At 44.7% G+C, this 25,090-nt stretch overlaps 1 protein-coding gene across 2 annotated transcripts in view; it reads right to left on the bottom strand.

The window, feature by feature from the left end:
* PLCG1 (phospholipase C gamma 1) overlaps positions 1-25,090 on the bottom strand; it is a 578,648-nt gene that overhangs the window by 184,301 nt on the left and 369,257 nt on the right. For both annotated transcript variants that reach the window (XM_086932272.1, XM_086932273.1), the window contains exons 16-18: positions 15,406-15,593; positions 14,698-14,898; positions 12,788-12,907 (exon numbers count right to left, since the gene is read on the bottom strand). In XM_086932272.1, the coding sequence (XP_086788398.1) occupies positions 12,788-12,907; positions 14,698-14,898; positions 15,406-15,593 (509 nt within the window). The remainder of the gene's footprint in view (positions 1-12,787; positions 12,908-14,697; positions 14,899-15,405; positions 15,594-25,090) is intronic.

Genomic DNA, 25,090 nt, shown 5'->3' with positions numbered 1-25,090 from the left:
TCTGTAGAGTCATCTCTTCTTTTTACCAACATCTCATAGCCAAAGTATTGGTCAATGGCAATCTTTCTGCACCCATAACTATTAAAAGAGGGACAAGACAGGGATGTCCCCTTTCGCCCCTGCTTTTTAACTTATATATTGAGCCCTTGGCGGAGAAAATCAGGCAAGGCATGAATATTGCGCCCTTTAAATTTAGAAATTGGGAGAAAAAAGTTTCACTTTATGCAGATAATATGCTGATATATACTTCGGATCCAATACAGGCAATCCCGTTAATCTAGAGTGCAGCTACCCAGTTCGGTCAGTTCTCTGGCTATCAGATTAACCAGTCCAAATTAGAATGCATGGTGTGGAATTTAGAAGCACATCTTCCTATTCTAAAACAAGAGATAAGATATCTAGGAGTCCAAATTACTCAGGATATTGAGCAATTAACGGATAGAAATCTCGAGAAAGTAAACAAAGAAATTGTTGATTCTTTAAAGGGGTGGTCTCTTTTTCCTCTCACATTAATTGGAAGAGTAAATATCATAAAAATGATGCCTCTGCCCAAATTAATATTTCTATTTCAGAATATCCCTCTAGTTTTCAAGGAAGATAAGCTAAGAAAAATCCAAGCCAAATGTAATTTCTTTGTATGGGCCTCAAAGGGTATCAGGATCTCATGGAGGAAACTGCGTAGGGAAAAAAGCAAAGGCGGTTTGTGCGCCCCTGACCTGAAGCTTTATGCGTGGACTCTATTACTCAAAGCAGGGATTATGTTTTTCAATTGCCCAGATGGATCGGAAGCAGGTACAATGTTCAAGGAAATGTTGACAGGAATCCAAGGGGGATTACATGGTTTCTTATTTAAGTATGGGGACCCGCGCTTTTTTAAAAAGGTCCGATTGAAGATGCTGAGCGATATGGCTCTAACTTGGGTTAGAGTAAGGCAATCTCTGAAATTAGCATACTATACAGCTATGGCTCCTATTTGGCACTCTCCAGGCTCTCCAGAGTGGACTAAGGATATTCTCGCAAAACCTTTGTTGGCTGCTGACATAAAATACTGGCTCCAGCTAATGCCTGATGGGATGCTCTTATCCTGTGATGAGATCTCTATCCTGACTGACAATAACTTATCTAAGTTTAAATACTTTCAAATAAAGAGCTGGAGTCAGGCTGTGGGATCGCAGGTGGGAATAACAAACGTTTTGGAGATTCTGCTTCAAGGGAAGAGCAGGAAGATAAAGACATCAACCTTGTATTGGTCCATCCTAGAAGCAGAGGACAGCGATTTCACCATGCCAGTTTACTTATGGGGAGACCACATTCTGGACAGAGATCCGGAGCAGCTATGGCAAGTATCCTTTAACTTACTACACACCACAGTATCTCGTGCCAATTTAAAACACAACCATTTTTTCTCTCTCCACAGAGTTTATTGGTCCCCTGCTAAGCTCTCAAAATTTTCGAAAGGTAATACCCCCTGTTGTCCAAAGTGCAAGCTGGAAAAAGCAGACGATCTCCATATGTTTTTAACATGTCCGGTCTTGTATTATTTCTGGCGTGCGGTATCTGAAGGTATGGAAAATATGTTTAATTTCAATATCCAGGTTAGTATAACACTAATATTTGTTGGTATTTTTTTGAGACATCTCGAGATGTTAACAAGTCCTGGTTAAAAGATACTGCACCCACCTATCTAGACTGGATTTATGCAATTAAATATACATTGAATCTAGATAGGGCAAATTGGAAGAGGAAAAAGCATTTTTGGATTCCGTGCATTGCTTGGTTGGATAAGCTTTAAAACAAGGTTCATTGATTATGCCGTTTTGCAGAGCAAAATACCCTAGGATCATTTGCATGGCTGGCTAGTTAGATCAACTGAATTGACCTATCCCTTATTAGGGTATCTGCAAAAAGGGCTTCCAATAAGATCTTTGGAGCTCATAACATAGACCGGGGGAAATCTGCTGCGTAGTGGATGGTAGCAATTGAATGTACTTTGAGAATATCTTTTGGCGTACGAGGACTAAAAAAGATGGGTAGAACCCAAAAAGGAGTACTTTCCATTATGTGGACAGTCTCAACTGTTGAAGGTGATGGGAGTCAAATGCACGGATCTCCGTCGCTGACAAAGTTTGATGTGATTTCTTCATGGTCCACCCTAACACCGACAGACAGATGAAAAAGGGATTTTTTGGGGACAGATGAGGGCCAGTACCGAAGGACCAGCGACAACACTAGGTGACGTTGAATCGGAGCTCCATATACACATCTGAACCAGATGGCAGATAAAAACTAACTATGGAGCCGATGCCCATGCACATTACCTACAACAGGTGGAGTCAACACACCCCGGGACTCGAAAAGAGCCCAACACTAGATGGCAGGAGTGTACAGCATGTGTATCTACAACTACACATGGCACGAATGTGTGATTTAATAATTAAAAACTCTACCATGATTTCATAGAACTTTGCTAAATTTTCACTTATCCTTGTTGACTCGATCCTTAAGAGTTTTGTATAAATCAAGCAAGGGGTCGAAACGAAACTAGTTACTTACTTAGGAGAATAGTTTTGCACTCTAGACTCTTCCAGATGCACATACTATGCATATTATGCCATCTAGTGGTTGGAGTTGGAAAGCGCCCTACTTTTTTTGGGCGGGGGGGGGGGGGGGTCCCCCTATACGTGTAGAAACCTGTTGCATCAGTAACAACAACCTTGGAAAGGCAACAGCTCTTGCCTATCCAAGGCGTTAGCCAAATGTTTGTTGATGCTTGTTGCAGACACTGAACAGCTGCAGCAAACGAAACAAGCAATGATAAAGCCAGCAAATGCACGTTAAAATCAGGGAGAGAAATGAAAAGGGATGGTAACGCGGACGCGCGTTACCATGAGGTAGGTTTCGCGCTAGCTGCTTGATCATTGTTGTGTTTTTAAAAAACGATTTTAACCTTTGATGAATACTTCTGAATGTGGCACTCGTCTTCTGAAATTTACTATTGCCTTACCTGGCTCTCCATCTCTTTCCCCCTACCCCAGTCCACCGCGGGCGCTGCCTGATTGTTGTGGAGGGTAGTGTGGGCGTTCTCTCTGTTTTGTCCCACTTCCGGCTACGAGGGTGGAGTCAGGGGTTAGCGGGCTAGTGTATATAATTGCATGACCTTCAACGAAGCGCAGCGGGCGCGCCGCTGGTGGGCCGAAGGCGCGCCTCGCGCCTGTCCCGCGCCTAGCGCCAGCCTTGCTGCCGGTTGCTCTTCCATCTCTTGGCGCTGCTGGTCTAGGTCTCAGCTGTTGAAGATGAGTTACGGGATATGCACCCCCACTGTACTCTGCAAATTCTCTGACCTGAACTGTCTCATTTCAAATGCAGATGCTGCGCTTTTTCCTTGGAAGCCCCCAGAAAACGTGCTATTGCACAGGTTACTCTTTCTTGGTCACCCATCATACAGTGACCTTCAGGGCCAGTATGTTGAACTGTCGTTCTCTCCTCCGCCACTCCAGTGAAATCTGGCTACTGCTTTCCACTAACACTTGGGACATCCTGCTTCTCACAGAGAAGTGGATTAAGGATTTTCCAAAGTGCGTTTTGAAATATAAATTCTTTTCACTTTATAAAGTGCACACTGCAATTTCTGAGTTCTGCAATGTTATCCTATGAAACGAAGAACAAGTTCCGCAAACAGACATAGTACAGTGACTTACAAGTGCAATCTCCAGGAGTTAAGGTGAGTGGTGGGCCAGGGCCAAGGCAGCACCAACAGTAAACCACCAGCGAGCAGCATGAGGGCAGCCTCGTGGAGGGTGCAAGGCAGTGTGCGGATTGAAGGCTCTGGCTCAAAGCCAGTCAGGGTGAACCAGGCTTGCGATGCTCAGAACGCATAAACACCTGCGTTCCTCTTCTCCACGGCCCAGGGGCGGCAGATGCAGAGGTGTCGTCAGGCTTTCTTACCAGGAGCAGTCGCATGCAAAGGGCGCCTACGTGCAGAGGCTGCAGGTAACAGGATTCCGCAAGGGATCAAAACATGATGGACAGAAGATCTGGAGGGCTGGGGACCTCATTGACACCTGTAGCCCAATTTGGGCCTGAAGCTACCGATGCAGTCGGTTCATCCCTTTGTACATGACTTGACGCTGATAAAGCTCTCCTTATATTGAATTGGGGTATTTACAGTGTAATCATTCTTAAATTTACCATTATCCATGGTTCATGTTTGCGACATCGTCCTCCCTGGAGGAGTAGGAATAAATGGATTTTAAACGTCCCCTGTACATGTGGGCTTGACTGCCTGGAAGAGGTCCTGAGGAAGGTGGCCTTGTGCCGCCGAAATGCGAGTCGGCCAAGTGCGGGGTCTCACACTGAGCTTTGAGACCTACTAGTTGGCGGGAGCTCCCTGCCAATTAGAATTCAGTTTCCTTTTTCAGATGTTGTGGGCTTGAATGTAGTGAGGGTATGTATGTGTTAGTATGATGTGATTGATTGTGTGATAACAGGGGTATATGAATTTGTATAAATTGTTTTTTTTGTGTATAGAGTTATTGTCATCTTATACTTTCTTTCATTGTATGAACCATGATACTATTTATGAAAAGGAATATATGTGATAAAATGTCTCTTATGAATTGAAATATTATGTAAAAAATATAAAAACTTGAAAGCAATGCTTAACAGAAAATAAAAAGCTGCATATATTTTTTGAAAATAAAAAAAGTGTGTTGTGTGTCGGTCACCTAGGTTATATCAAGAATGGGATGTATACCTATATTGAAAAATTGTGGCCATTGAGGGAACACTTTTCTCATTGTTGTTCCCTGTCCGCTTGATCTGGCAGTAACAGGACTGACCAGCACAGGGGCATGCCTGTTCATGGAGGTATGCCCTCACATGGAATATTCATCACCCTGCCTTAGGGTTGTCAGGCCTGCTGTAGGGGTGACTTACAAATATTAAATGCAGTGTTACTGGACATGGCACACAGGGATGTGTGAAGCGACGTCATGTTTTCACCTTTGTCTGCAGCAACACATGCAGCCTGCGATAGCAGTCCTGCCTGTGCTTGGTGAGGGGTCCCTTAGAGTGGCACACTTCGAGCTGCTGCCCTTCGGGTCCCACTTTAGTACCTCAAACCCTGGGTACCAGCGGTACCATTTACTAGGCACTTATAGAGGGTGCTAAAGGGTTTGTCAATCCGGGGAAACAATTGAACATTTTTAGGTAAGCAACACTGGTAACCATGGGTAGCAGCAACCCAGTACACTTCAGTCAAAGTTGCAATACAAAGTATGTGTGTGTGAGGAGGGGGGGGGGTGTTCAGCAACAATATCCCAATTTCCTACACACTTTAAGCTGTGTTGACTGAGCACAGCAGTGTCAGTAGCAACATGATCCATCCCTCTTGTTTAACTTGATCCACATTTACCATGAAACTATTGACAGCACATACGATCTTCCCTGATAGACGATCTTCCCTGATAGAACTATGATCAACTCGCATGAAGGTGAGGGCAGCCATTTTGAGTAAAAGACTGAACTCCCACCTCACAAAGCTCTAAGAATCCATTGTTTCAACAACTCTCATAAATCTACTTTAGAAACGAAAATAGCAACGAAAATCATTGTCCCTTAAGTTATTTAAATGCTAGCAATTTACTTAAACACACAGGTCAACACCCTAAACAAAAAAAAACACTCAGAAGTAGAAATGACTGATGCTCAGCCTATTGACATTTACCCTTAGCATGCCGTTTGCTGATCTGTTTAATGCCGAATGAAACACGCACACAATAAATGCAATGCTTTTAAAATTAGGAAACCCGTGTCTGTTCTTCAAGTACACTAACAAGTTTTGAAGCAAATAGCTCTCCCCTCTCTAATAAATCCTACAACACTACATAAGTATCCCAACATTTTTTACATCAAATGAAAAGAATCATATTTTACATAATTAATTGCACCCTAGAACAATGATCTTTGCAGGCTGCTAGTAGTCCGGCAAATCAGTTCATTAACATTGAAAAGCAATAAATGAATTTTGTATGAAGTTAAGGAAGAAACTGTTTCTGAAATGAATGATTCTCACAACATGCTCCCAGATGTATTATTTCACCTCAATCCGAAGAGCCCACTCCACAAATAATAAAAAGGTCTTTAATGAAAGGAAATGAACTTGGAAACCTACAAGGAAACGCCATTTGTTCATAGTATGCAAAAAGGATTAATTTAGTCCTCCCTTCTCGAATGTGTAGCTCGTGTACATCACCCACCCTTGTAAATGTAAATGTATTGGCATTTATATAGCGCACTACTTACCCGTAGGGTCCCAAGGCGCTTCGACCACTGCGAAACCCTTCCTGGCTTCCCTGAGAGATGGTCCCTTAATGGGTATCTCCAGGGTGAGACCAGGCATCCCCGGCGGTCTGGTGGGGCCGTTAGTGAAGATGAGGCAAGCTAATGCCCAGAGTTGCCGAGTGTGATCGCTGATCAGAGTGGGCACCGAGGCGAGAGAATTATCGAGTCCGCTGACCCTGGTCCAGAAACCTGCCGCGCCGGGAATCGAACCCTGGTCCCGGGCCGTCCTCTGCTCTCGGGTCTGCCGCCTCTAACCAGTGAGCCACACTACTTCACTTGTATGATCACACGCTCAAATATTAAAGTTCCATGCCCAAAAATAGATCAGTAACTCACTAATATACGTGGAAAACAATTAAACATCTGTTCCATCTGAACCAAATAAAAACAAAGCTAATTAGCACTAGAATGTAGCAGCTTGACATCATTTAGAATGCCGTTGGACACTTGATGGCAGTACAGACTAGGGACGCCAAACCTAAGCTTCGGTATAGTTTGCTGCCACTGATCTATTCAGCCAAAAACAATGGTCTCTAACCTTTCTTTTAGCAAGAAACAGATTAATCAGGTACTTAGTTAGACTTTCACCTATTCAATGGGCCTATATATCTAAATTAGCCCGATCCACTTAATGTCACTTATATCCACAGAGAAACAAAAACAACAGCAAAATATTCAGAACGGCATAGGGCAGTTTTTAATTCACTTCATTGTGTGTCTGTCTCATAACAAACATTTGTGGTTGCCCAAAAGAAGGCGTGCAAAAGAATAGAATTTCTAAAGTGCTTAATAGGAAAAAGTTAAGAAAACGACAGTAAGGGGAGTGATATTTACAAAATCATGTATATAAACAGTACATTTGTACAAATTAATTCGTTAGGTCCTGGCGTGTGTTCTGCAGTTCTAGACACAGTTTATCTCAAATTGGAGACATTGCTTCCAAATTTAATGTTGCACACACAATTTTTCATATATACAACAACATCCAGGACAAATTAAGGCGTCGACGTTTCGACTCGTCTGGTGGCCTAGAGGTGATTTAAACCGTGGCCGTGCGAGTCTTCATCAGGACTGTAGATTTGGGCAACCAGAAAAGCAGCACGGGGCCCTAAAACATAATAGATATATGTATCAAGCTGTTGCTATCAAGAAATTGCGATCACAGTGGTGTCGCATATGTCCATAGGTAAGAGTTAGCACTTACCAACTGGAAGTAAGGGGAGCACACTTGGGCTCTTGACTCTGTTCCAATGGTAAATTAATTGCCTAAAAACATATTGTGGAGGGGGGAATGGGTCATTAGACCAGTTGTAAAAGGGATCAAAGTATTTAAGTTTCAACAAATGTACCTCTCTTATTACCTTGAGGTAGGTCGTGAGTGAAGTTACGCATTTATGACCCTACGAGGTGCATACTGGCGACAATGGACATCACGTCCCTGTACACAAACATTCCACAGCAGGCTGCACTTTTATGTATGGAAAGTGTATTGAATGAGAGATGTAGACCCCACCAAGTACCAACCGAGTTCATCATCCAGTTGTTGACAATAGCAATGACACAAAATTTCTTTATGTTTCTGGGAAAATTCTATGTCCAAACCAATGGCGTAGCGATGGGGGCAAGTTTTGCCCCAAATCTGGCTATAATTTACATGAATGATTTTGAGCACAAATATGTTCTAAACCAACAAAATCGGTACTTTAACCAAATCGCCCTATGGGCACGGTACATCGATGACGTTCTGTTAATCTGGCAGGGAAGCAGTGAACAACTGTTAGATTTCCATAAGGAATTGAATACTTTTTCAGCTGATATTCAGTTCACCTTGGAGCATGACAGAGCTTCGATTAGTTTTTTAGACATTCTGATTAAATCAGATGGAGGTTATTTGTACACTACCCTTTACCGGAAGAAAAGTGAACGAAATACTCTGTTAAGGTACACAAGTCATCACCCCGCAGCCTCAGAGATAACTTGCCGTTTGGCCAATTTCTGAGGCTGCGGAGGAATTGTACCAAAAAAGAGGACTACTTTGAAGAGTCATCTTCGCTTGTGGTACGCCTACAGGAAAGAGGGTATCCGATTCGGCTTTTAAAAAAAGCACGAAAAAGAGCGTGGCATAACCATCGCGAAGACCTTCTAGTACCCAATCAGAAAAAGCAAGGTGATGAACGCCTGGTGTGTGTCACCACCTACAACACTAAGAGTAGCACCATCAAAAAATCTATTAACCAACATTGGCATTTGGTGAGTGATGAATTAGGTGGGTTGCCCCCACCCCTACATGCATTCCGCAAGGGAATGAGTGTGAGGGACCACCTTGTTCGATCATTGTTACCTTCAAATCGAACTGTTGGACAAACAACACTTTGGGACCTCCCTCCCATTAAAGGACACACCAAATGTGGTACATGCCGTGCGTGTCCGCTGGCCAACGAGTGTACGACATTCACTTACAATAAGCAAACATACAACTTGTCACAACACAGCAACTGTAACACCACCGGGGTTATATATGCCATCCTATGCCCGTGTGGTTTCTTGTATGTCGGGCAAACCACCCAAAGAGTTAAGTGCAGAATCTTACAGCATTGCAGTCGCATCAGGTGTAAAACACCGGGTGCACCCCTGGTCGAACATTTTACTTCTTTCAACCATGACTGCTATAGCCTACGATGGTGGGTTATTGAAAGAGTGGCAATCAATGTTCGGGGGGGGTGATTTTGGTAATGTACTCAACTTAAGAGAATGCAAATGGATATATTCCCTTAACACTGTGAATCAAGGATTAAATGAACAGGAGGAGATAAATAGACAGGTGTCTCTCCTCAGGGTTTAGCTATTGCTGACATAACATTGATTTGTTTTTTACCATCATGATGTATGTGGATACATTTATTGAATTGACTCTGTTGAATGTGTATTTACTCTTTGAAAAGTGTACAGTAGATCCTGTAGATAGATTTATTGAATTGGCATCTTGTACTTACTCTCTGAAAATTGTACAGGTATTTTACTTTGATTCTGCTAATATGATTTTAAATGTATATTTTTGTATATTTTTCTATATATTAACATCTATGCACAATTAATTTTGTCGATATATAGATCCTGATGTATCTATTGTATCTACTATAAACTACTAAGGGGTAGACCTTGAAACAAAACAATTAGACTTTAAGATTGTTATAATACCCCCTCTTCAACATGGCCGCCCATACTTTATAGCGAGATCACTGTGACACAAGCCCTTTTTCTATTTTTCACTTTTTGGACTGGGGGCGGGATAGTTTTCCCACGCAGTCCGTCTTCTTCTGTATCGGGCCGCCGGGACTCCAGGAGCTGAGTCCACGTTTGAATCCAACGCCTAACGGGAAACGGGGTGAGTGTATACACAGCGCGGAACGCGCCTACCTTACTATTGGCCCTGCGCCCCTCCCCCCCTTAACTCGGGCGTCTTTTGGATTTACTCCAACCTTGCTGTATTCATTTATTTAGGCAGCAAGACGCGCCAGATGCCGTCACCGAGCCGAGTCCCTCTTCAAACTTTGTGAGGTGAGTGGAGCTCTGGTGCCGGGTATCCCCTGACATGCGCTCATTTTTATCATATATTCCCCATTGAACTGGGCACCCAGGCATTATTCAAAAAATGTTTTCCTCTTAGGTAGCCAAGTACGCCTGGGAAGTATATATCTTATTGGATTGAAGCAAGTCCAATCTTAAGCATTTGATGCAGACTTGCGGACATACCCCTATCACTCTTTGAGGTAAGCCCCGGATTTGAGATTGGGCATTTGATCATCATCAGTAATGTTACGGAACTTATAATGTCCCCACTTTAAACCGTAGGGTCCGTTTTTCAAGCCCATCACTGGAGGATCATTAACTTCACTCACGACCTACCTCAAGGTAATAAGAGAGGTACATTTGTTGAAACTTAAATACTTTGATCCCTTTTACAACTGGTCTAATGACCCATTCCCCCCTCCACATTATGTTTTTAGGCAATTAATTTACCATTGGAACAGAGTCAAGAGCCCAAGTGTGCTCCCCTTACTTCCAGTTGGTAAGTGCTAACTCTTACCTATGGACATATGCGACACCACTGTGATCGCAATTTCTTGATAGCAACAGCTTGATACATATATCTATTATGTTTTAGGGCCCCGTGCTGCTTTTCTGGTTGCCCAAATCTACAGTCCTGATGAAGACTCGCACGGCCACGGTTTAAATCACCTCTAGGCCACCAGACGAGTCGAAACGTCGACGCCTTAATTTGTCCTGGATGTTGTTGTATATATGAAAAATTGTGTGTGCAACATTAAATTTGGAAGCAATGTCTCCAATTTGAGATAAACTGTGTCTAGAACTGCAGAACACACACCAGGACCTAACGAATTAATTTGTACAAATGTACTGTTTATATACATGATTTTGTAAATATCACTCCCCTTACTGTCGTTTTCTTAACTTTTTCCTATTAAGCACTTTAGAAATTCTATTCTTTTGCACGCCTTCTTTTGGGCAACCACAAATGTTTGTTATGAGACAGACACACAATGAAGTGAATTAAAAACTGCCCTATGCCGTTCTGAATATTTTGCTGTTGTTTTTGTTTCTCTGTGGATATAAGTGACATTAAGTGGATCGGGCTAATTTAGATATATAGGCCCATTGAATAGGTGAAAGTCTAACTAAGTACCTGATTAATCTGTTTCTTGCTAAAAGAAAGGTTAGAGACCATTGTTTTTGTATGATAATTATTACCCAGGTCTACTGACTCCTTGGGTCACCCCATTTTTTTTTGCTAGTTACTGATCTATTCAGAACTGCCCCCCTCCCCTGAGATCAACCACACACTATCTCTCCATAGGCAGTGCTTAGTGTCGCCAGTCCTTTCAAATGTAAGACACTTGACGTACATTTATGCTACTGCCCGAAAAAGAAAAGTACTAAACTAACAGCTTGCGCGAAAGACAAAGCTCACTTTTCTAAGGGATTCCACGTGGATCTATTGTAATGGCAAAATAATGCAACAAACTAGCCATTGCAATTGAAAACAATCAAAAAATGGTGTAGCAGTAAAAAGAAAAACTATGCACAGAGATAAGGAAAAGTACTGCTAGACCAGTCGCCGCCTTTTTCATTTCCCTTCTTTTGTCCCATCTATAACAGAAGTGTGTGCATTGTCCCCATAATGTGTAACCAGTTAGCCAGCTAACTCAGCAACAACAGTCAGGTAGCCAACTGCCTGAAGCAGGAAGTGCAGTATATGCAGCCAAAAGGAGTCCATCTGAATTTCCACAAGTCTGAAATCATGCTTCCTGCCTATAAAAGCCCTTCCTCACTAGCTGTGGCTGGGACAGAAGCCACCACCCTCTCTCTTTGTCAGAGTAGACATATTAAACATTGGCCTGGTTTTCAACAAATGCTCATGTGAATGCTGTCCACCGAGTGACCCTGCTGCAAAGGGTACTACTATCATTTCAACAAACTATTGCCATTGTACTTGCCAGGATGTCCCTCACCTTGCAGATGTGACAACATTTTCGAGTAACATTTTCACAGTTCTCCCCATGGAAGGAACTGTAAAGTTTCAAAGGGTGCAAAACTAGGCGGTTTGCCTCATCTGTGGCATAGTGTAAAAAAAAAAATCACATTACTCATGGCCATCTCTCCACTGAATCCTACTAAGATCACATTTCAAAATACATCTTATATTTTACATCTCTCTGTCACTCTGCCTGAAGGTTTCTAGGTAAAGATGTCCTACACTATATGCCAATAACACACTTATGATCTGATGGGGTTAATCCGAAGGTCATCTGCCCAACTCAGCTGAAAGGATTAATTGGAAGATCTTACTCTGTACAAGGTTCTTATCTCTGGAATTTTTTACCTCTCACCTTGGAAAAAGGAAAATGGCTTCCAAAGTTAAAAAGAGATTTGAAAATGCATCTCATTCAGACTGCATATGGCTTGGTTTCCTCATGCCAGAGACCACAATCCGTCCCTTCGACAAACAACTTATTTAGCCCTCATGGCCAAATGACTATGGCCAACTATTCTCTCTTCAAGGTCTTACCTCAAGGTTTTAACAACTAGGGGGACACTTGAATACAAACAACCTAAAGTTTAGGAACAACAAAACTACTCTTCAAAGTGTTACTTGAGCTTGGAAACCCACGCATAGGATGTTCACCGTCCCCTCCTCTGTAATTCCTTCCCCATCACTCTGAAGGAGCAATGTGACAGTTTGCAAGACTACCCACAACTGATATACACAGACAAATAGATAAAAATCCTTTCTTCACACACACATTCACCCAGGTGTATGAATTTTCGAACTGGGTTTTCTTAGAAAAGAAACTTAGCTATAGAGCAATGTAGCCACAACCTCCCTACTGCTTTAAATTGAATTAAACAAATAAACAAGCCTTACCTAAAGGAGATGGCATAGGAATTAGGTTCGCTCCTCTTGCGCACTAGGAAGGCTCCGTCTCGTGGCACCCTCATTAACATGTGCTCCGCTTGTGTCCTTGTGAGATTGGCATGGTACCACCTTAAATGAAAATAGACATGGATACAACCAATGAGTTGCTGGCGTCACCTCAGTTTCACCAAATTATCACTTAATTTCATTTGGCAACGACATTGAGTGCTGCGTTATAGAGGGACGGCTGTATTATCAGCAATGACCTAGTATTTACTTCATGTGTAACCTAATAGGATGCCAGTGAGCGAAGAGGCTGTCCTTAAAGTTTAAGAGGGTGCTGGGTTCTAAGATATGGCTAAACAGAGCAGACACTTGCAGTTGGTTGGTAATCTTTACATTGAGTGTGTATGCAAAAAAGAGAAATGGCTATTTATAATAAGGTTGTTTTAGTAAAAAATAAACCATTCAACTATACTTGTTTAATCAGATTTGAAAAAAAGAGTCTTCATTCCATTAACCATAATAATCTACAAGTAGGATAAAATACAATGAACAGAGTAACATCAACTCTTTCACCTATAAACTTGTAGTGATTATTTATCACTGCACAGAGCTAAACAACTCAATCATGCATCAATATATAGTTCTGTTAAAACGTATTACAGAATGGTGTTGCTCTAATTTTATGTGATTTTGTAATCCTTAAAATATATAATTTCACATTCTAGCAATCCTCCACTTTTATCTTCATTACAGGAGCCATTGTTTATTCTTCTCCAAGGCCATTATACCTAACACCACTTCATCTGCGTAATAACATGCTGGTAGTACCATCGCTCTCAGATGCAGAGGAGTATTTGTTTTATTCCTAATATCCAGATCTGGCAGGTAGAGGTTAAATAGAAAGGTATCCATCCTTATTTATGACCTTGTAGAGTGGATTTTAATACCTGGCAACTCTATCAGACCTGCAGACACTTTTTCTGCTAGATGCTACAATATGTAGTCATACTGTTTGCTTTTCCCAACCATTTCTTACACCTCTATAACGTTTTAACTTTGCATTTCATTTGCCAAAGCCATGCATTCTACTTAGGGGGTCATGTATTGATAAGAGAAAAGACACCTGATTTAATATATACTTGACACCAGTTACAGCCCGCCACTCCATCAAACTAGTACTATATAATCTGTATGTCGCCTCCTGTTTTACTGTAGTACCTCTTGCGAGCAAGAGGACAACTCAATCCAACTAAAATCTAGAAAAAATGCAAAGCTGATCTAAAAACATTTGGGAGCCTATCACTGGCTTCCAGTACATTACTCATTGTCAGTATCTGGATGCTGTTAAAATCACTGAGCTTTTTTCTAAACAAAACATTTGAGTTGTATTCAATAAAACTGAAACAAGCAATGTGGTTACACAACAGGCTGCCTTACCCATGGACAGAAGGGGTAAGGATAGGCAGGTGTAGAAATTGTGGTAAACATTTGCAAAAGCAGTAAGTCTCACATTGCTCTATTTGTGTAGTTCTTACTGGAAACAAGGAACACCTGCAATGAAGACACATGCTGCTGCCTCATAAGATTTCCTCCTCTGATGGCATACCTACAGTTACTGCAGCTATGTGGGTACCATTGTCACTGCACCACCTCTCCCTATTCTCAAAAATGTGAGAAGTAAGTGTACTGGTCGCACTACCCTGCTTAACCTCCCTCAACAGGTGTGAGATACCCTGTTCTGTCTACTTCCTACTGTTGCCAAGGACTCACTTGAAATAAAAGTCTATATGCTCTCCAACAGGTGAGCTAGGCTGATGGCTAAATGTCTGAGAACACATTTATTACCATGCTTTTTGTTAAAATATTCAGACAATCAGATTTACTGAATGCGATAGTGCCTTCTGCCCACTCACTCTTTGCTCTCATGTGCGTTGGTCTGGGGCACAGGCTCCGTCAGTCTCATTTCGAACTCGTTGCACCGCAGCGGCATCTGTTGATAATGTGTGATCAGCGCGTAGAGACTTTCAAACACCAGGTTGTCCGTGAGAAAGAATTTGGGGCTCCCTGCCTCCTGCCTGGAATGGATACGACAGTGCTGCACCTTCCCATTACGCCTGGAAAAGAGCAGAGGGAATGTCAAACTTCAACGTTCAACTGATTATCACTGCACCACCCAAGCACAGTGACAAACCTGCATCAGAAATCTCACAGCCAACCATGCTCATTCTGTCATACCAATTGATGCCGAAAGGTCACCTTTAAAGAGAACATTCCTCTAGTAGATAGTATGAGGACACATGTGAAGGGGCAATTCAGTACAATGTGACTAGTAACACTGGACTGAGTTGCTGCATCAAGCAAGTGTGGCAATAGATAAGGGTCAATGGAAATTGATGATCAAAGAGAGAATAAGTGAGATTTTTCTGACATGAGGGCGGTATTGTTTGAATCCACTAAGGTACACAAGGTTAGAAACAAGAGAATGACTGATACTCCACAGAGGCAAAATCAGGCAGAGACTCAAGGCTATAACAGTGGGAGACACCCAGCAAATCACTTTAATTATAGAAGGTGAAAGGCTTCTAAAATTGCAGTTTAGGCAAAGAATGAATATTACTCACCAGAAAGACAAGGTGTAATCTCCCACGAAGGTCTCACTCTCTCGAACCAAGAAAGAGCCATCCGGTGCACCCGTTTCAATGCAGTATTCAGACAACAGCCTCTCCGCAATGTGCCTCCCATCTCGCCCAGCACCAAGTTTCCCATGGAACCACTTCTCTGCTGAGTGAAGTTCGGTGCTGTTGCTCGCCTGACGTGGGGGAGGTAAAAACACAAAGATTTCTACCCATCATTTTTGTGATTTTTTAGTCTTCAAAGGAACTTAATTTTAGCAATTCCTACAAGGAACTTTACCATACAAATCAAAACGTACAGTAAAATAGAAAAGGAGAAATGTTGATGTATTTAGATGTCACAACAATGAAACATACATGTAAATACACTTGCTTATATTTCTCGAGATGCCCTGAATGTTTGGAGATCACTTCACTAACCATAGAAATAGGAGAGTGAAAAACCTTCAGTTGGTCAACAAAAAAATAAGCTGAAAGGCATTCGCTCCTACATTTTGAAACCTGGATCATCACAGTTTCCCCATCATTGCTTGGAATTCAGTGTTTGTCAGTCTCCTATATGCTCGCCTGTAGCATTCACAGTATTCGGCTTCAGTAAATCAGGTACTTAATGGCTCTTCAGACCACTTAGATTGTAATCTCAAAATTCAGGCACAGGGAAAAACAATTGGAAATGTATGCGCACAGTGATTGTCTTTCTGATAACATTAAACAGGCAACATTTAGAAACTGTGTGTACGTATCAGTGGGGGGGGGTGAGGAAATATAAATTTTATGGTCAAGAAATGTTCCCTAACGTGTACCCCACCGTCTCCATGTACGAGTTTAAAGTGCATGTAACTTCCCTCCTGTGCCAGCTATAAAGACGCAAATACATTTGCGTCCAACGTTAACATGTCCTCTTTCAGACCCGCCATGAACGGGTTCAATGTTCAGTTCCTAAGTATGTTATGCCAACGTCTTTTTTGTGGTATACTTTACACGTTTTTCAGCTCTGGCGAAGCAGGCCCCGAATTCTGCCATCGAGCCTTTTTCTGTCTTCTGACTCCGAACGCCCCGCCTCTGTACCCGTGACCTCTGCCTTACTCCCTGCGTGGCCCTCGGCGCTTAGCACAGCCTGCTGCCTGCCAAGACTGAATTCAACCTTCGCATTATCTATTCCGCTCCTCGAAAATGCATTCCTGCCTACTAGTTTAAGTAAACATCCCCCCAGCTGCAGAGCAAAGGGCCCGGCCTCACTGTCTCTGTGCAAGTAATTCATAGCCTCTGTTACCATGGAAGGCCCATGCCCCCCTCGCATCTCATGCAGACACTTAGACGCTTATACACGCATTCACAGTCAGTATAGAATAGCTTCTGCCCCAGAGACCTTTTCCGTCCAGATAATATGGTTCCTAAACATCAGATATCAGATATGATAGTGGTACAAGTTGATCTGACATGCCAGACTTCTGTCTCTTTCCGCTGGTGTAAATGTCAAGTCCCCTGCACCCTCCAGTCATACGTCATGCACACGTCATGCAGCTGCGCACGCATCCAGGCCTCAGATTTCTGCTGACATTGCAAGATTCTGCTTTTGTTGCCACCCACTTATGACACTTACATGTGACGTTTCTGGCACACACCTCTATGTTCACGCCTAGTTCACGCCTTCTAATTACGTATCACTACCACGTGTGTGTCTTATCTTGTCTCTCTCAGCTGTTACGCCTACTGTATTGGTTCCTATGATACGATTTAAGTATATAAGCTATGTATTGTCAATAAAATATTGCTCTATCCCTTCCTGCACCTCTGTGGTGGCAGGAATATGATATCCGGTTCAAGAACCATTCCTTTTTAAGGAATAAAACCCCTAAGAACTCTAACACCACGGACTCTGTCTCTTTCTTTCCGATTGAGTTATTATTGATTAAGTACTTACCTGCATAGAAATTAGGACGGTAAATCAAATATTTACCACATTATTCTGGCGCCCGAATAGGGACCCCTCCCCCACCTCACGCGCCGGTTGGTGCGTTGCAAGCTCTGTCCCCTGCCATCAGTTAGACGGAACTACGCGTACTGGCAGGATTTCCTGTATCTCCCTCTGGCCCACGGAGGTGACGAAGACTGCGATCAGCACCCAGACGAGGCGGTGAGGAGTGCGGAGGATCCCGACCAGAGCCTAGCCGAAAGAAGCAAGGTCCGAGGTGTGAAGAGGCCCACCAGTTTTCCGAAGTATCCACGTGTCGAGTCGAGTCGAGTCCGGTCCAGTCCAGTCGAGTTTTCCGAGGCCTTCTGTTTCCGTGCTTCCCGGTGAGTACCATTGCTGGGACGTATCTAGACGGGTGCATTATTATGTATCCGGTAAAGACGGGTTTGGGTACACAAACGCGGTCTGCACTGTTTTAGACAGTGTATCTGTACTGTTTAGCAGTATATCCGTTATTCAAGTTCTTGCACTGTCTTCGACAGTGTATCTGTGCTGTTTAGCAGTACATCTGGTTCCGAAGGTAGAGATATATGTTCAAAATGTGCTCTCATGTGATTAATGTCGTGGTATGAGTGATTGTTTAATGTGCATTATTGTGTTTTTGTGTAACTAATTGTGTTCAGAGTTCAGGTAGAAAGGATCGAGTATTCAGTATTAAGTAGACAAGATGCCGTTTTTCAATAAGTTAAAGCAAATAGGAACTAGGAAAGGGATGCTAGAGGAAGAAATTCCTATCCCCCCTAGGGACACGCCTGGAAATTACATGTACCACAAGCATGGCATAGACGCCATACTGTATCTAGATTTATGGGCCGATTATACTAAGCACCTAGAAGAAAAATACAGATGGCCCGCTACAGGAACATGGGATGCCGAGTGCATCCTGAAAATAGAAGAAGCACTATGGAAAAAGAAAGCCAGACAATCACAGAAAGATGCCATAGAGTTATGGCGTAAAGAATCGCATAAACGAGCCGAAAAAGAACTCCGAAGAGAAGATAGACTTAGAGAAGCGCCGGATAGAGTCCGAGAAAACAAATTAGTTAATGAAGGGATCCGAGTAAAAGCCGAACAAGTAGACCGTGCACGAAACAATCTTGTAAATAGTATGTACTTAGTGGCCGAAGGTTCGCCTGAAGCCAATTCAGAAATACCAAAAAATCTGCCGCCACCATTGGTTCCAACTAAAGTAAACCACAGGACTACTAAAGACATATTTCTGGCCTCATATCTAGATGACGTAGCGCCCGCTTACACCAACCCACCTGCCCGTGTACCGCCTACAGACGGTGATGGAGGTGGCAACCCGCCTCCAGACCATATCCCGCCATTACCACAACAGAGTTCCCCCGTTCGACAGCCTGTTCCTTCACCCCCACCACTTCCCCCACCTCAGGTTAAGATACCAAATCCATCGTTGCTTGATCCTACTAAGAGACCAGTTCAAGTACATATACAGACTCCACAGAGGGATAACGCCCAAGCCTCTGCCTCAGGAGGTGCAACAGGGGGTTACCAGACCCCGCCAGCAACACACAGATTACACCTTAGGGATATGCAGAAGCACCCTATGCTCCAATCACCCCGTCTCGACATACTAAAAGAACCGCTCCCAGTTTGCAGATATGACCCAGTACCCGGTAAAGACGACAGAATGTTGATAGCATCACTACGTTTGCGGCAAGCTACAGATTACCTAGTGTTATTCCCAGATATGTCTGATCATCTAGATAGAATATATCATTTTGTCCAGACTGGGGAAAACCCTGAAAGTATTAAGGAGGCCCTGGCACACCAGAAAGTTGACACTCAAGCATATATACTACGTTTTTTCATAAATTGCTTAATAAGAGACCGAGACAGGCCAGAGACAGACCAGCGTGAAATGGAAGTCCTAAGCAAGTGGGGTCAAAATATAGCCGAAGGAAAGCATGATAAACAGAATTGCATAGCTAGCATGTACAAGAAAATAAGAAAAACAGTAATAGAAATACACGAAAAAGAAAAAGAAAATGGCTCCTCCCAGGAGGAGGAAGGACCTGAAGAACAAGAAGCGACTACAGATATGATAGCGTATGTAGGTAAGGGAGCTTACCTTAGGAAAGGCATTCGCCCAGAAAGCAAGAGAGTTTTTCTCTCTGGCATATCAAAACCGAATTCTCCTGAACATCAGTTTCAAGACACTGATAAAATACTTCGAGAACGAATGGGGTTGAATATGCTACTTACCAGTATGCATCTGTTCTTGGCATGTAGGGCTGCTAACATTCATATCTTAGCATTAGATCGCCACCTAGTGTTGGGTCCGGATGATCGCACATTGTTGTCCTGGAAGAGTCTTCGAAGTATCCTGAGATGGGTGGCTCCTCCCCTGGACTACAGTGCGCATGGGCATCGGCTCCATCCCCAGATTGTTTTTCGCCATTGTGGCAGAGGATGGAGTGAAAAGTGTAAAGGATGTCCATGCTAACGATTGAATACAATAGTATATCTGCAGCTGCGACAGGCACCGGGGAGGAGGGTGGGCGATATGAATGTTAGCAGCCCTACATGCCAAGAACAGATGCATACTGGTAAGTAGCATATTCAGTTCGAGGCATGTGGGCTGCTAAATTCATATCTTAGCATAGAATACATAGCAGTCCCTCCTTTAGCGGCGGTTGCCTGTGCCAGCTGCAGAAACCTGAAAAAGTGTTTTGAGAACAGCCTGTCCTACAGCCGCTTGCTGTTTGGAATGTACATCAACACAGTAATGTTTTGTAAAGGTATGTGGTGTAATCCACGTGGCTGCTCTGCAAATGTCCTCTAGAGGAATGTTACCTAGGAAAGCCATGGATGCCCCCAACTTGCGTGTGGAGTGTGCCTTTGGGGGTATTGTTAAAGTGCGCTTGGCCTTTTGATAACAGATTTGAATGCACTTAACAATCCATCTGGCTATTCCAGCTTTGGAGATCGGGTTGCCTTTGTGTTGTGGTGAGAAGGCAACAAAGAGTTGTTTCGTCTTCCTAAAGTGTTGTGTCCTGTCCATGTAGTACATCAACGCCCTCCGGACGTCTAACGTATGGAGCATTCTTTCCGCCACTGTTTGTGGGTTCTGGAAGAATGCTGGCAGATCGATAGTTTGGTTGAGATGAAAGTGTGACACCACCTTTGGAAGGAATTTGGGGTTAGTACGTAGCACTACCCTATTTGGATGAATTTGAATGAAAGGCTCTTGTATTGTGAGTGCTTGCAGCTCACTAACACGCCTTAGTGACGTAATAGCAATTAGGAAAGCAACTTTCCACGTTAGGAATTGCAGTTCACACGAGTGCAGTGGCTCAAATGGTGGTCCCATCAGTCTGGTGAGGACCACATTGAGGTTCCAAACCGGAGCTGGCGGTGTTCTTGGGGGAATGACTCGCTTCAGACCTTCAAGAAACGCTTTAATGGCAGGCACCCTGAAGACCGAGAGATGCTGCCTATTTTGAAGGTAAGCCGCGATGGCGGATAGATGTATTCGAATAGAAGTGAACGCTAGTTTGCACTTATAAAGGTGTAACAGATAGCAAATGATGTTAGGGATAGATGCATCTAGCGGGTTTATGTCATTGTCCGCACAGTAAATGACAAAACGCTTCCATTTTGCGGCATAGCATGCTCGTGTTGAGGGCTTCCTCGCCTCCTTGATGATGTTCATGCATTCAGGAGGTAGGTTGAGGTATCCAAACTCTAAGATTTCAGGAGCCAGATCGCTAGGTTGAGCTGTTGCGGATCTGGATGCTGAATTTCTCCATGGTTCTGCGTCAGAAGTCTGGGCGTGAGGCGCAGTCTTTGATGCGGCACCACTGAGAGTTCGAGGAACGTGGTGTACCAGGCCTGGCGCGCCCACGTTGGAGCAACTAGGATGAGTGTCATCGAGTGTTGCCTTAGTTTTCTCGCCACCAGTGGTATCAGAGGTGTCGGGGGAAAAGCGTAAGCAAATTTGCCTGACCAGTTCATCCATATCGCATTGCCCTGCGATTGGGGGTGTGGGAACCTGGCGGCGAAGCTTTGGCATTTTGCGTTTTCCCTTGTGGCGAACAGATCTATGTCTGGACGACCCCACCTTTGGAAGTACGGCTGGAGTACCGATGGATGTATCTCCCACTCGTGCATGTGATGGCTGTATCTGCTGAGCAGATCCGCCATCTGATTGTCCTTCCCTGGGAGGTGTTCTGCCATGAGGAAGATGTTCCTCTGAATGGCCCACTTCCACATGCTCTGAGCCAGATGAGACAGCTGTGGCGAGTGGGTGCCCCCCTGTTTTTGGATGTAGTACATCGCGGTCATGTTGTCCGTCCGGACTAACACCACCTTGTTGCACAGATGTACAATGAAGGACTTGAGTGCCATGAAGATCGCCATCAGTTCTAGGTAGTTGATGTGCATCTTCTGTTGCTGCGTCGTCCATAGCCCCTGCACCGTGTAAGTGAGCAGATGAGCTCCCCATCCCTGGAGGGATGCGTCCGTTGTCAGGATAACCTGTGGCACTGGCTCCTGGAACAGTCGGCCCTTGCAAAGGTTGTGTGGAGTCCACCAATGCAGAGAGTTGTATGTCCGACTGGTAACCAACACTAGGTCTGTTAATTGTCCCTGAGCCTGTGTCCACTGATTTGCTAAACACTCCTGGAGCGGGCGCATATGCAACCGTGCGTGAGGGACTATGAAGATGCAGGAGGCCATCATGCCTATCAACTGCATGAACACTCTTGCTGGAAGTGAGTGTCCCGGTCTGAACTTGTGGATTAAAGACTGCATGCCGTCTATCCTGACCTGGTTTGGTTGCGCCTTGGCCGTCAGGGTATTGATTGTCGCACCCAGAAACTGTCGGACATGTGCCGGCTGAAGGTGTGACTTTGGGTAATTTAGCGAGAAACCTAGGTCGTGAAGGAGGTGAATGGTAGTTGACATGTCCGCGGCGCACTGTTGTTCCGACCTGGCTTGAACGAGCCAGTCGTCGAGGTAGGGGTAGACATGGATGTTCTGCCTCCTGAGGTGCGCTGCTACTGTCGCCAGACACTTGGTAAACACCCTTGGGGCAGTTGTGACTCCGAAGGGTAGGACTTTGAACTGATAATGCGTGCCCTGGATAGTGAACCTGAGGTACTTCCTGTGGGACGGATGTAGTGGAATGTGGAAATAAGCATCCTTGAGATCTAAGGTTGCTAAGAAGTCTCCTTTGTTTAACATAGGAAGAATTTGTTGCAGTGTAAGCATATGGAAATGCTCTGACAGTATGTACAGATTGAGGGGACGGAGATCCAGAATTGGTCTGAGAGATCCGTCCTTCTTTGGAATGAGGAAGTACAGGGAATATACCCCTGTGCCCTCCTCTCCCACTGGCACGAGCTCGATTGCCCCTTTTTGCAGCATCACCAACACTTCCTGCTGCAATAAGTGCAAGTGCTCTGCGGACATAGGTCTTTGCCTTGGCGGAATGTTGGGTGGAGTGGATTTTAACTCTAGACAATAACCGTACTGGATGAGCTGTCGCACCCACCTGTCTGTGGTGATGTTGATCCAGACGGGCAGGAACTGCTGTATTCTCCCCCCGACGGGTGTTAAGTGGTCGGGGGGCAGTGACAGCGAGTCACTGGCTGCTTGGGGCAGAGGAGCGTGAATTGTTGCCTCCTTTGCCGCGTCCCTTGTTGCTGTTTCCCCTGTAGCCCCTCTTGTTTTGTTTGGGGTACGAGGATTGTACTCCACCTCTAGGGAACTGTGATTGGTGACCCATCTGTCCTCTGGTGATTCCACGGGCACCTGAGCGACGAAAATTATTGCCACGAAACTGCTGTGATTGCAGGGCCCCCATAGATTTAGCAGTTTCAGTATCTTTTTTAATTTTTTCCAGGGTGGTGTCAACATCTGGACCAAACAGTCTTTCCGGATTGACTGGTTGATTAAGTATGGTTGTTTGAATGTCAGGTTTGAACCCCGATATGCGGAGCCATGCCTGTCTTCTGAGCATCACACTGGTATTAATGGCCCTAGCGGCCGTGTCCGCGACATCAAGTGCACACTTTATGGCCGCGTTGGAAATCAGTTGTCCTTCTCGAATAATCATTTTGGTGCCCTCTTGAAACTGTGGAGGCAGGTGTTCGACAATCTGCTCTAGTGTGTCGTAATGTGATCTATCATAACGTGCCAGTAGTGCCTGCGCAGCCACTCTTTTGCCTCCTGCCTCTAGCACTTTGGACTCCTTATCCGGGGGAGGAGCTTCACCCGTTGATTGGGAGTTGGCCCTTTTTCTTGCGTTTGCGACCACCAGGGAGTCAAGCGGCAACTGTCCTCGAATGTACGCAGGGTCCGCAGGCGCTGGTCTGTACTTTTTTTCAATACGTGGGTTGACCACCCTTGCCCTGGTAGGTTCCTTAAAGATGTCCGCCGCATGCTTGAGGACCCCTTTAAGCATGGGCAGTGTCTTGACAGTCTTTTCCGAAACCGAAAAAGTGTCGAACAGAAAGTCTTCCTCCACTGGGTCAGCATGCATGTCCACATCATGGTTAGCAGCTGCCCTCTCAATGAGTGCATGAAAACCTGCAGAATCCTCTGTAGGGGAAGCACGTGTACCGAAAGTCTGTGGGTCTTGTCCCATATCTTGGGTGCCTTGGTCCCCAATGACATCATATGAATCTGGCTGTGCCTCAGGTTCATTGACTGGGAATGTATATTGTTCATCTTCAGCATACCCCTCACTTTCAGAGTGGTCTGGAGACGGTGTCGGGCTCCTTCTTGGAGGAGGCTGGATAGGTTCCATGAGGCCTGAGGCGTCATGTTGGTACTTCTTCTTCTTTAGGGGGATGACATAGGATTCCACCGGCTGCGAAGTGATTTTCCTTTTGTAAAGGGTTAACTTCCCCGTGTCCGCATCTATGAAGCACTCCGAATCCTCTTCTTGGTCGTGCACCTGACCTGAAGATGCCCCTGCCGAAGAAGATTCCGACTTCTTTGGCGTCGATTTCGACGAAAAAGCCTTCGGCGCCACTTTTGGTGGTAGAAGGAAGAGGAGTTTACTTGCGGGCTTGACCGGGACGTCTGCCTCCTTTTGCGTCGATGGCGTTGGCGCCGACGATGAAAAAGCCTTCTCCCTAATTCTTTGCAGTGAAGGAGCAACGAGAGATGTGTCGGTAACCGATGTCTTTGGCACCGACAAGGTGGCCCTGCCTTCGGATGCGACGTTCCGTTGGTCTTTTGGAGGGATGGACGGCGCCGACCTCGAGTCCTTGGAGCGATGCGCCGATGTTCCTGTTGGAGCCGGGGCTGCGTCGCTTGCTTTGGCTGGCTTTGCCGGCGCCGGCGCGCTTGTCTTGTGCGTGCCACCCTTTTTAGAGGATCTCTCCTCCGGCGCCGATTTCGACCCTGTGGAATCGCCGTGTTTCTTCGACTTCCGCGGACCGGAGGTCGACGGAGTCGATGAGGCTGCCGGTTTACTCGACTTTGCTGTAACGACCGCCATCTTAGGGACGATTGAGTCCTTTACTTTCGCTTTCAGTTTCGGGTCGGCCATTTTAGGTGTAGTCGAGACCGCTTCTTTCAGTTTCGGTTTCGATTCCCTCGGCGCAGCAAGTATGTCCGTGGCCGGGCCAGCAGGCGGGGCCGAGGCTTGCGCTACAGGGTCTTGGGTAAGGCCGACAGGCGATCCCGCGACCCTTTCCTGATGTTCGTCAACTTCGGGGC

This window comes from Lissotriton vulgaris, chromosome 7 (genome assembly GCF_964263255.1).
Source record: "Lissotriton vulgaris chromosome 7, aLisVul1.2, whole genome shotgun sequence".
Lineage (NCBI taxonomy): Eukaryota > Metazoa > Chordata > Amphibia > Caudata > Salamandridae > Lissotriton > Lissotriton vulgaris.
This window is presented reverse-complemented; position numbering and strand designations above follow the sequence as displayed.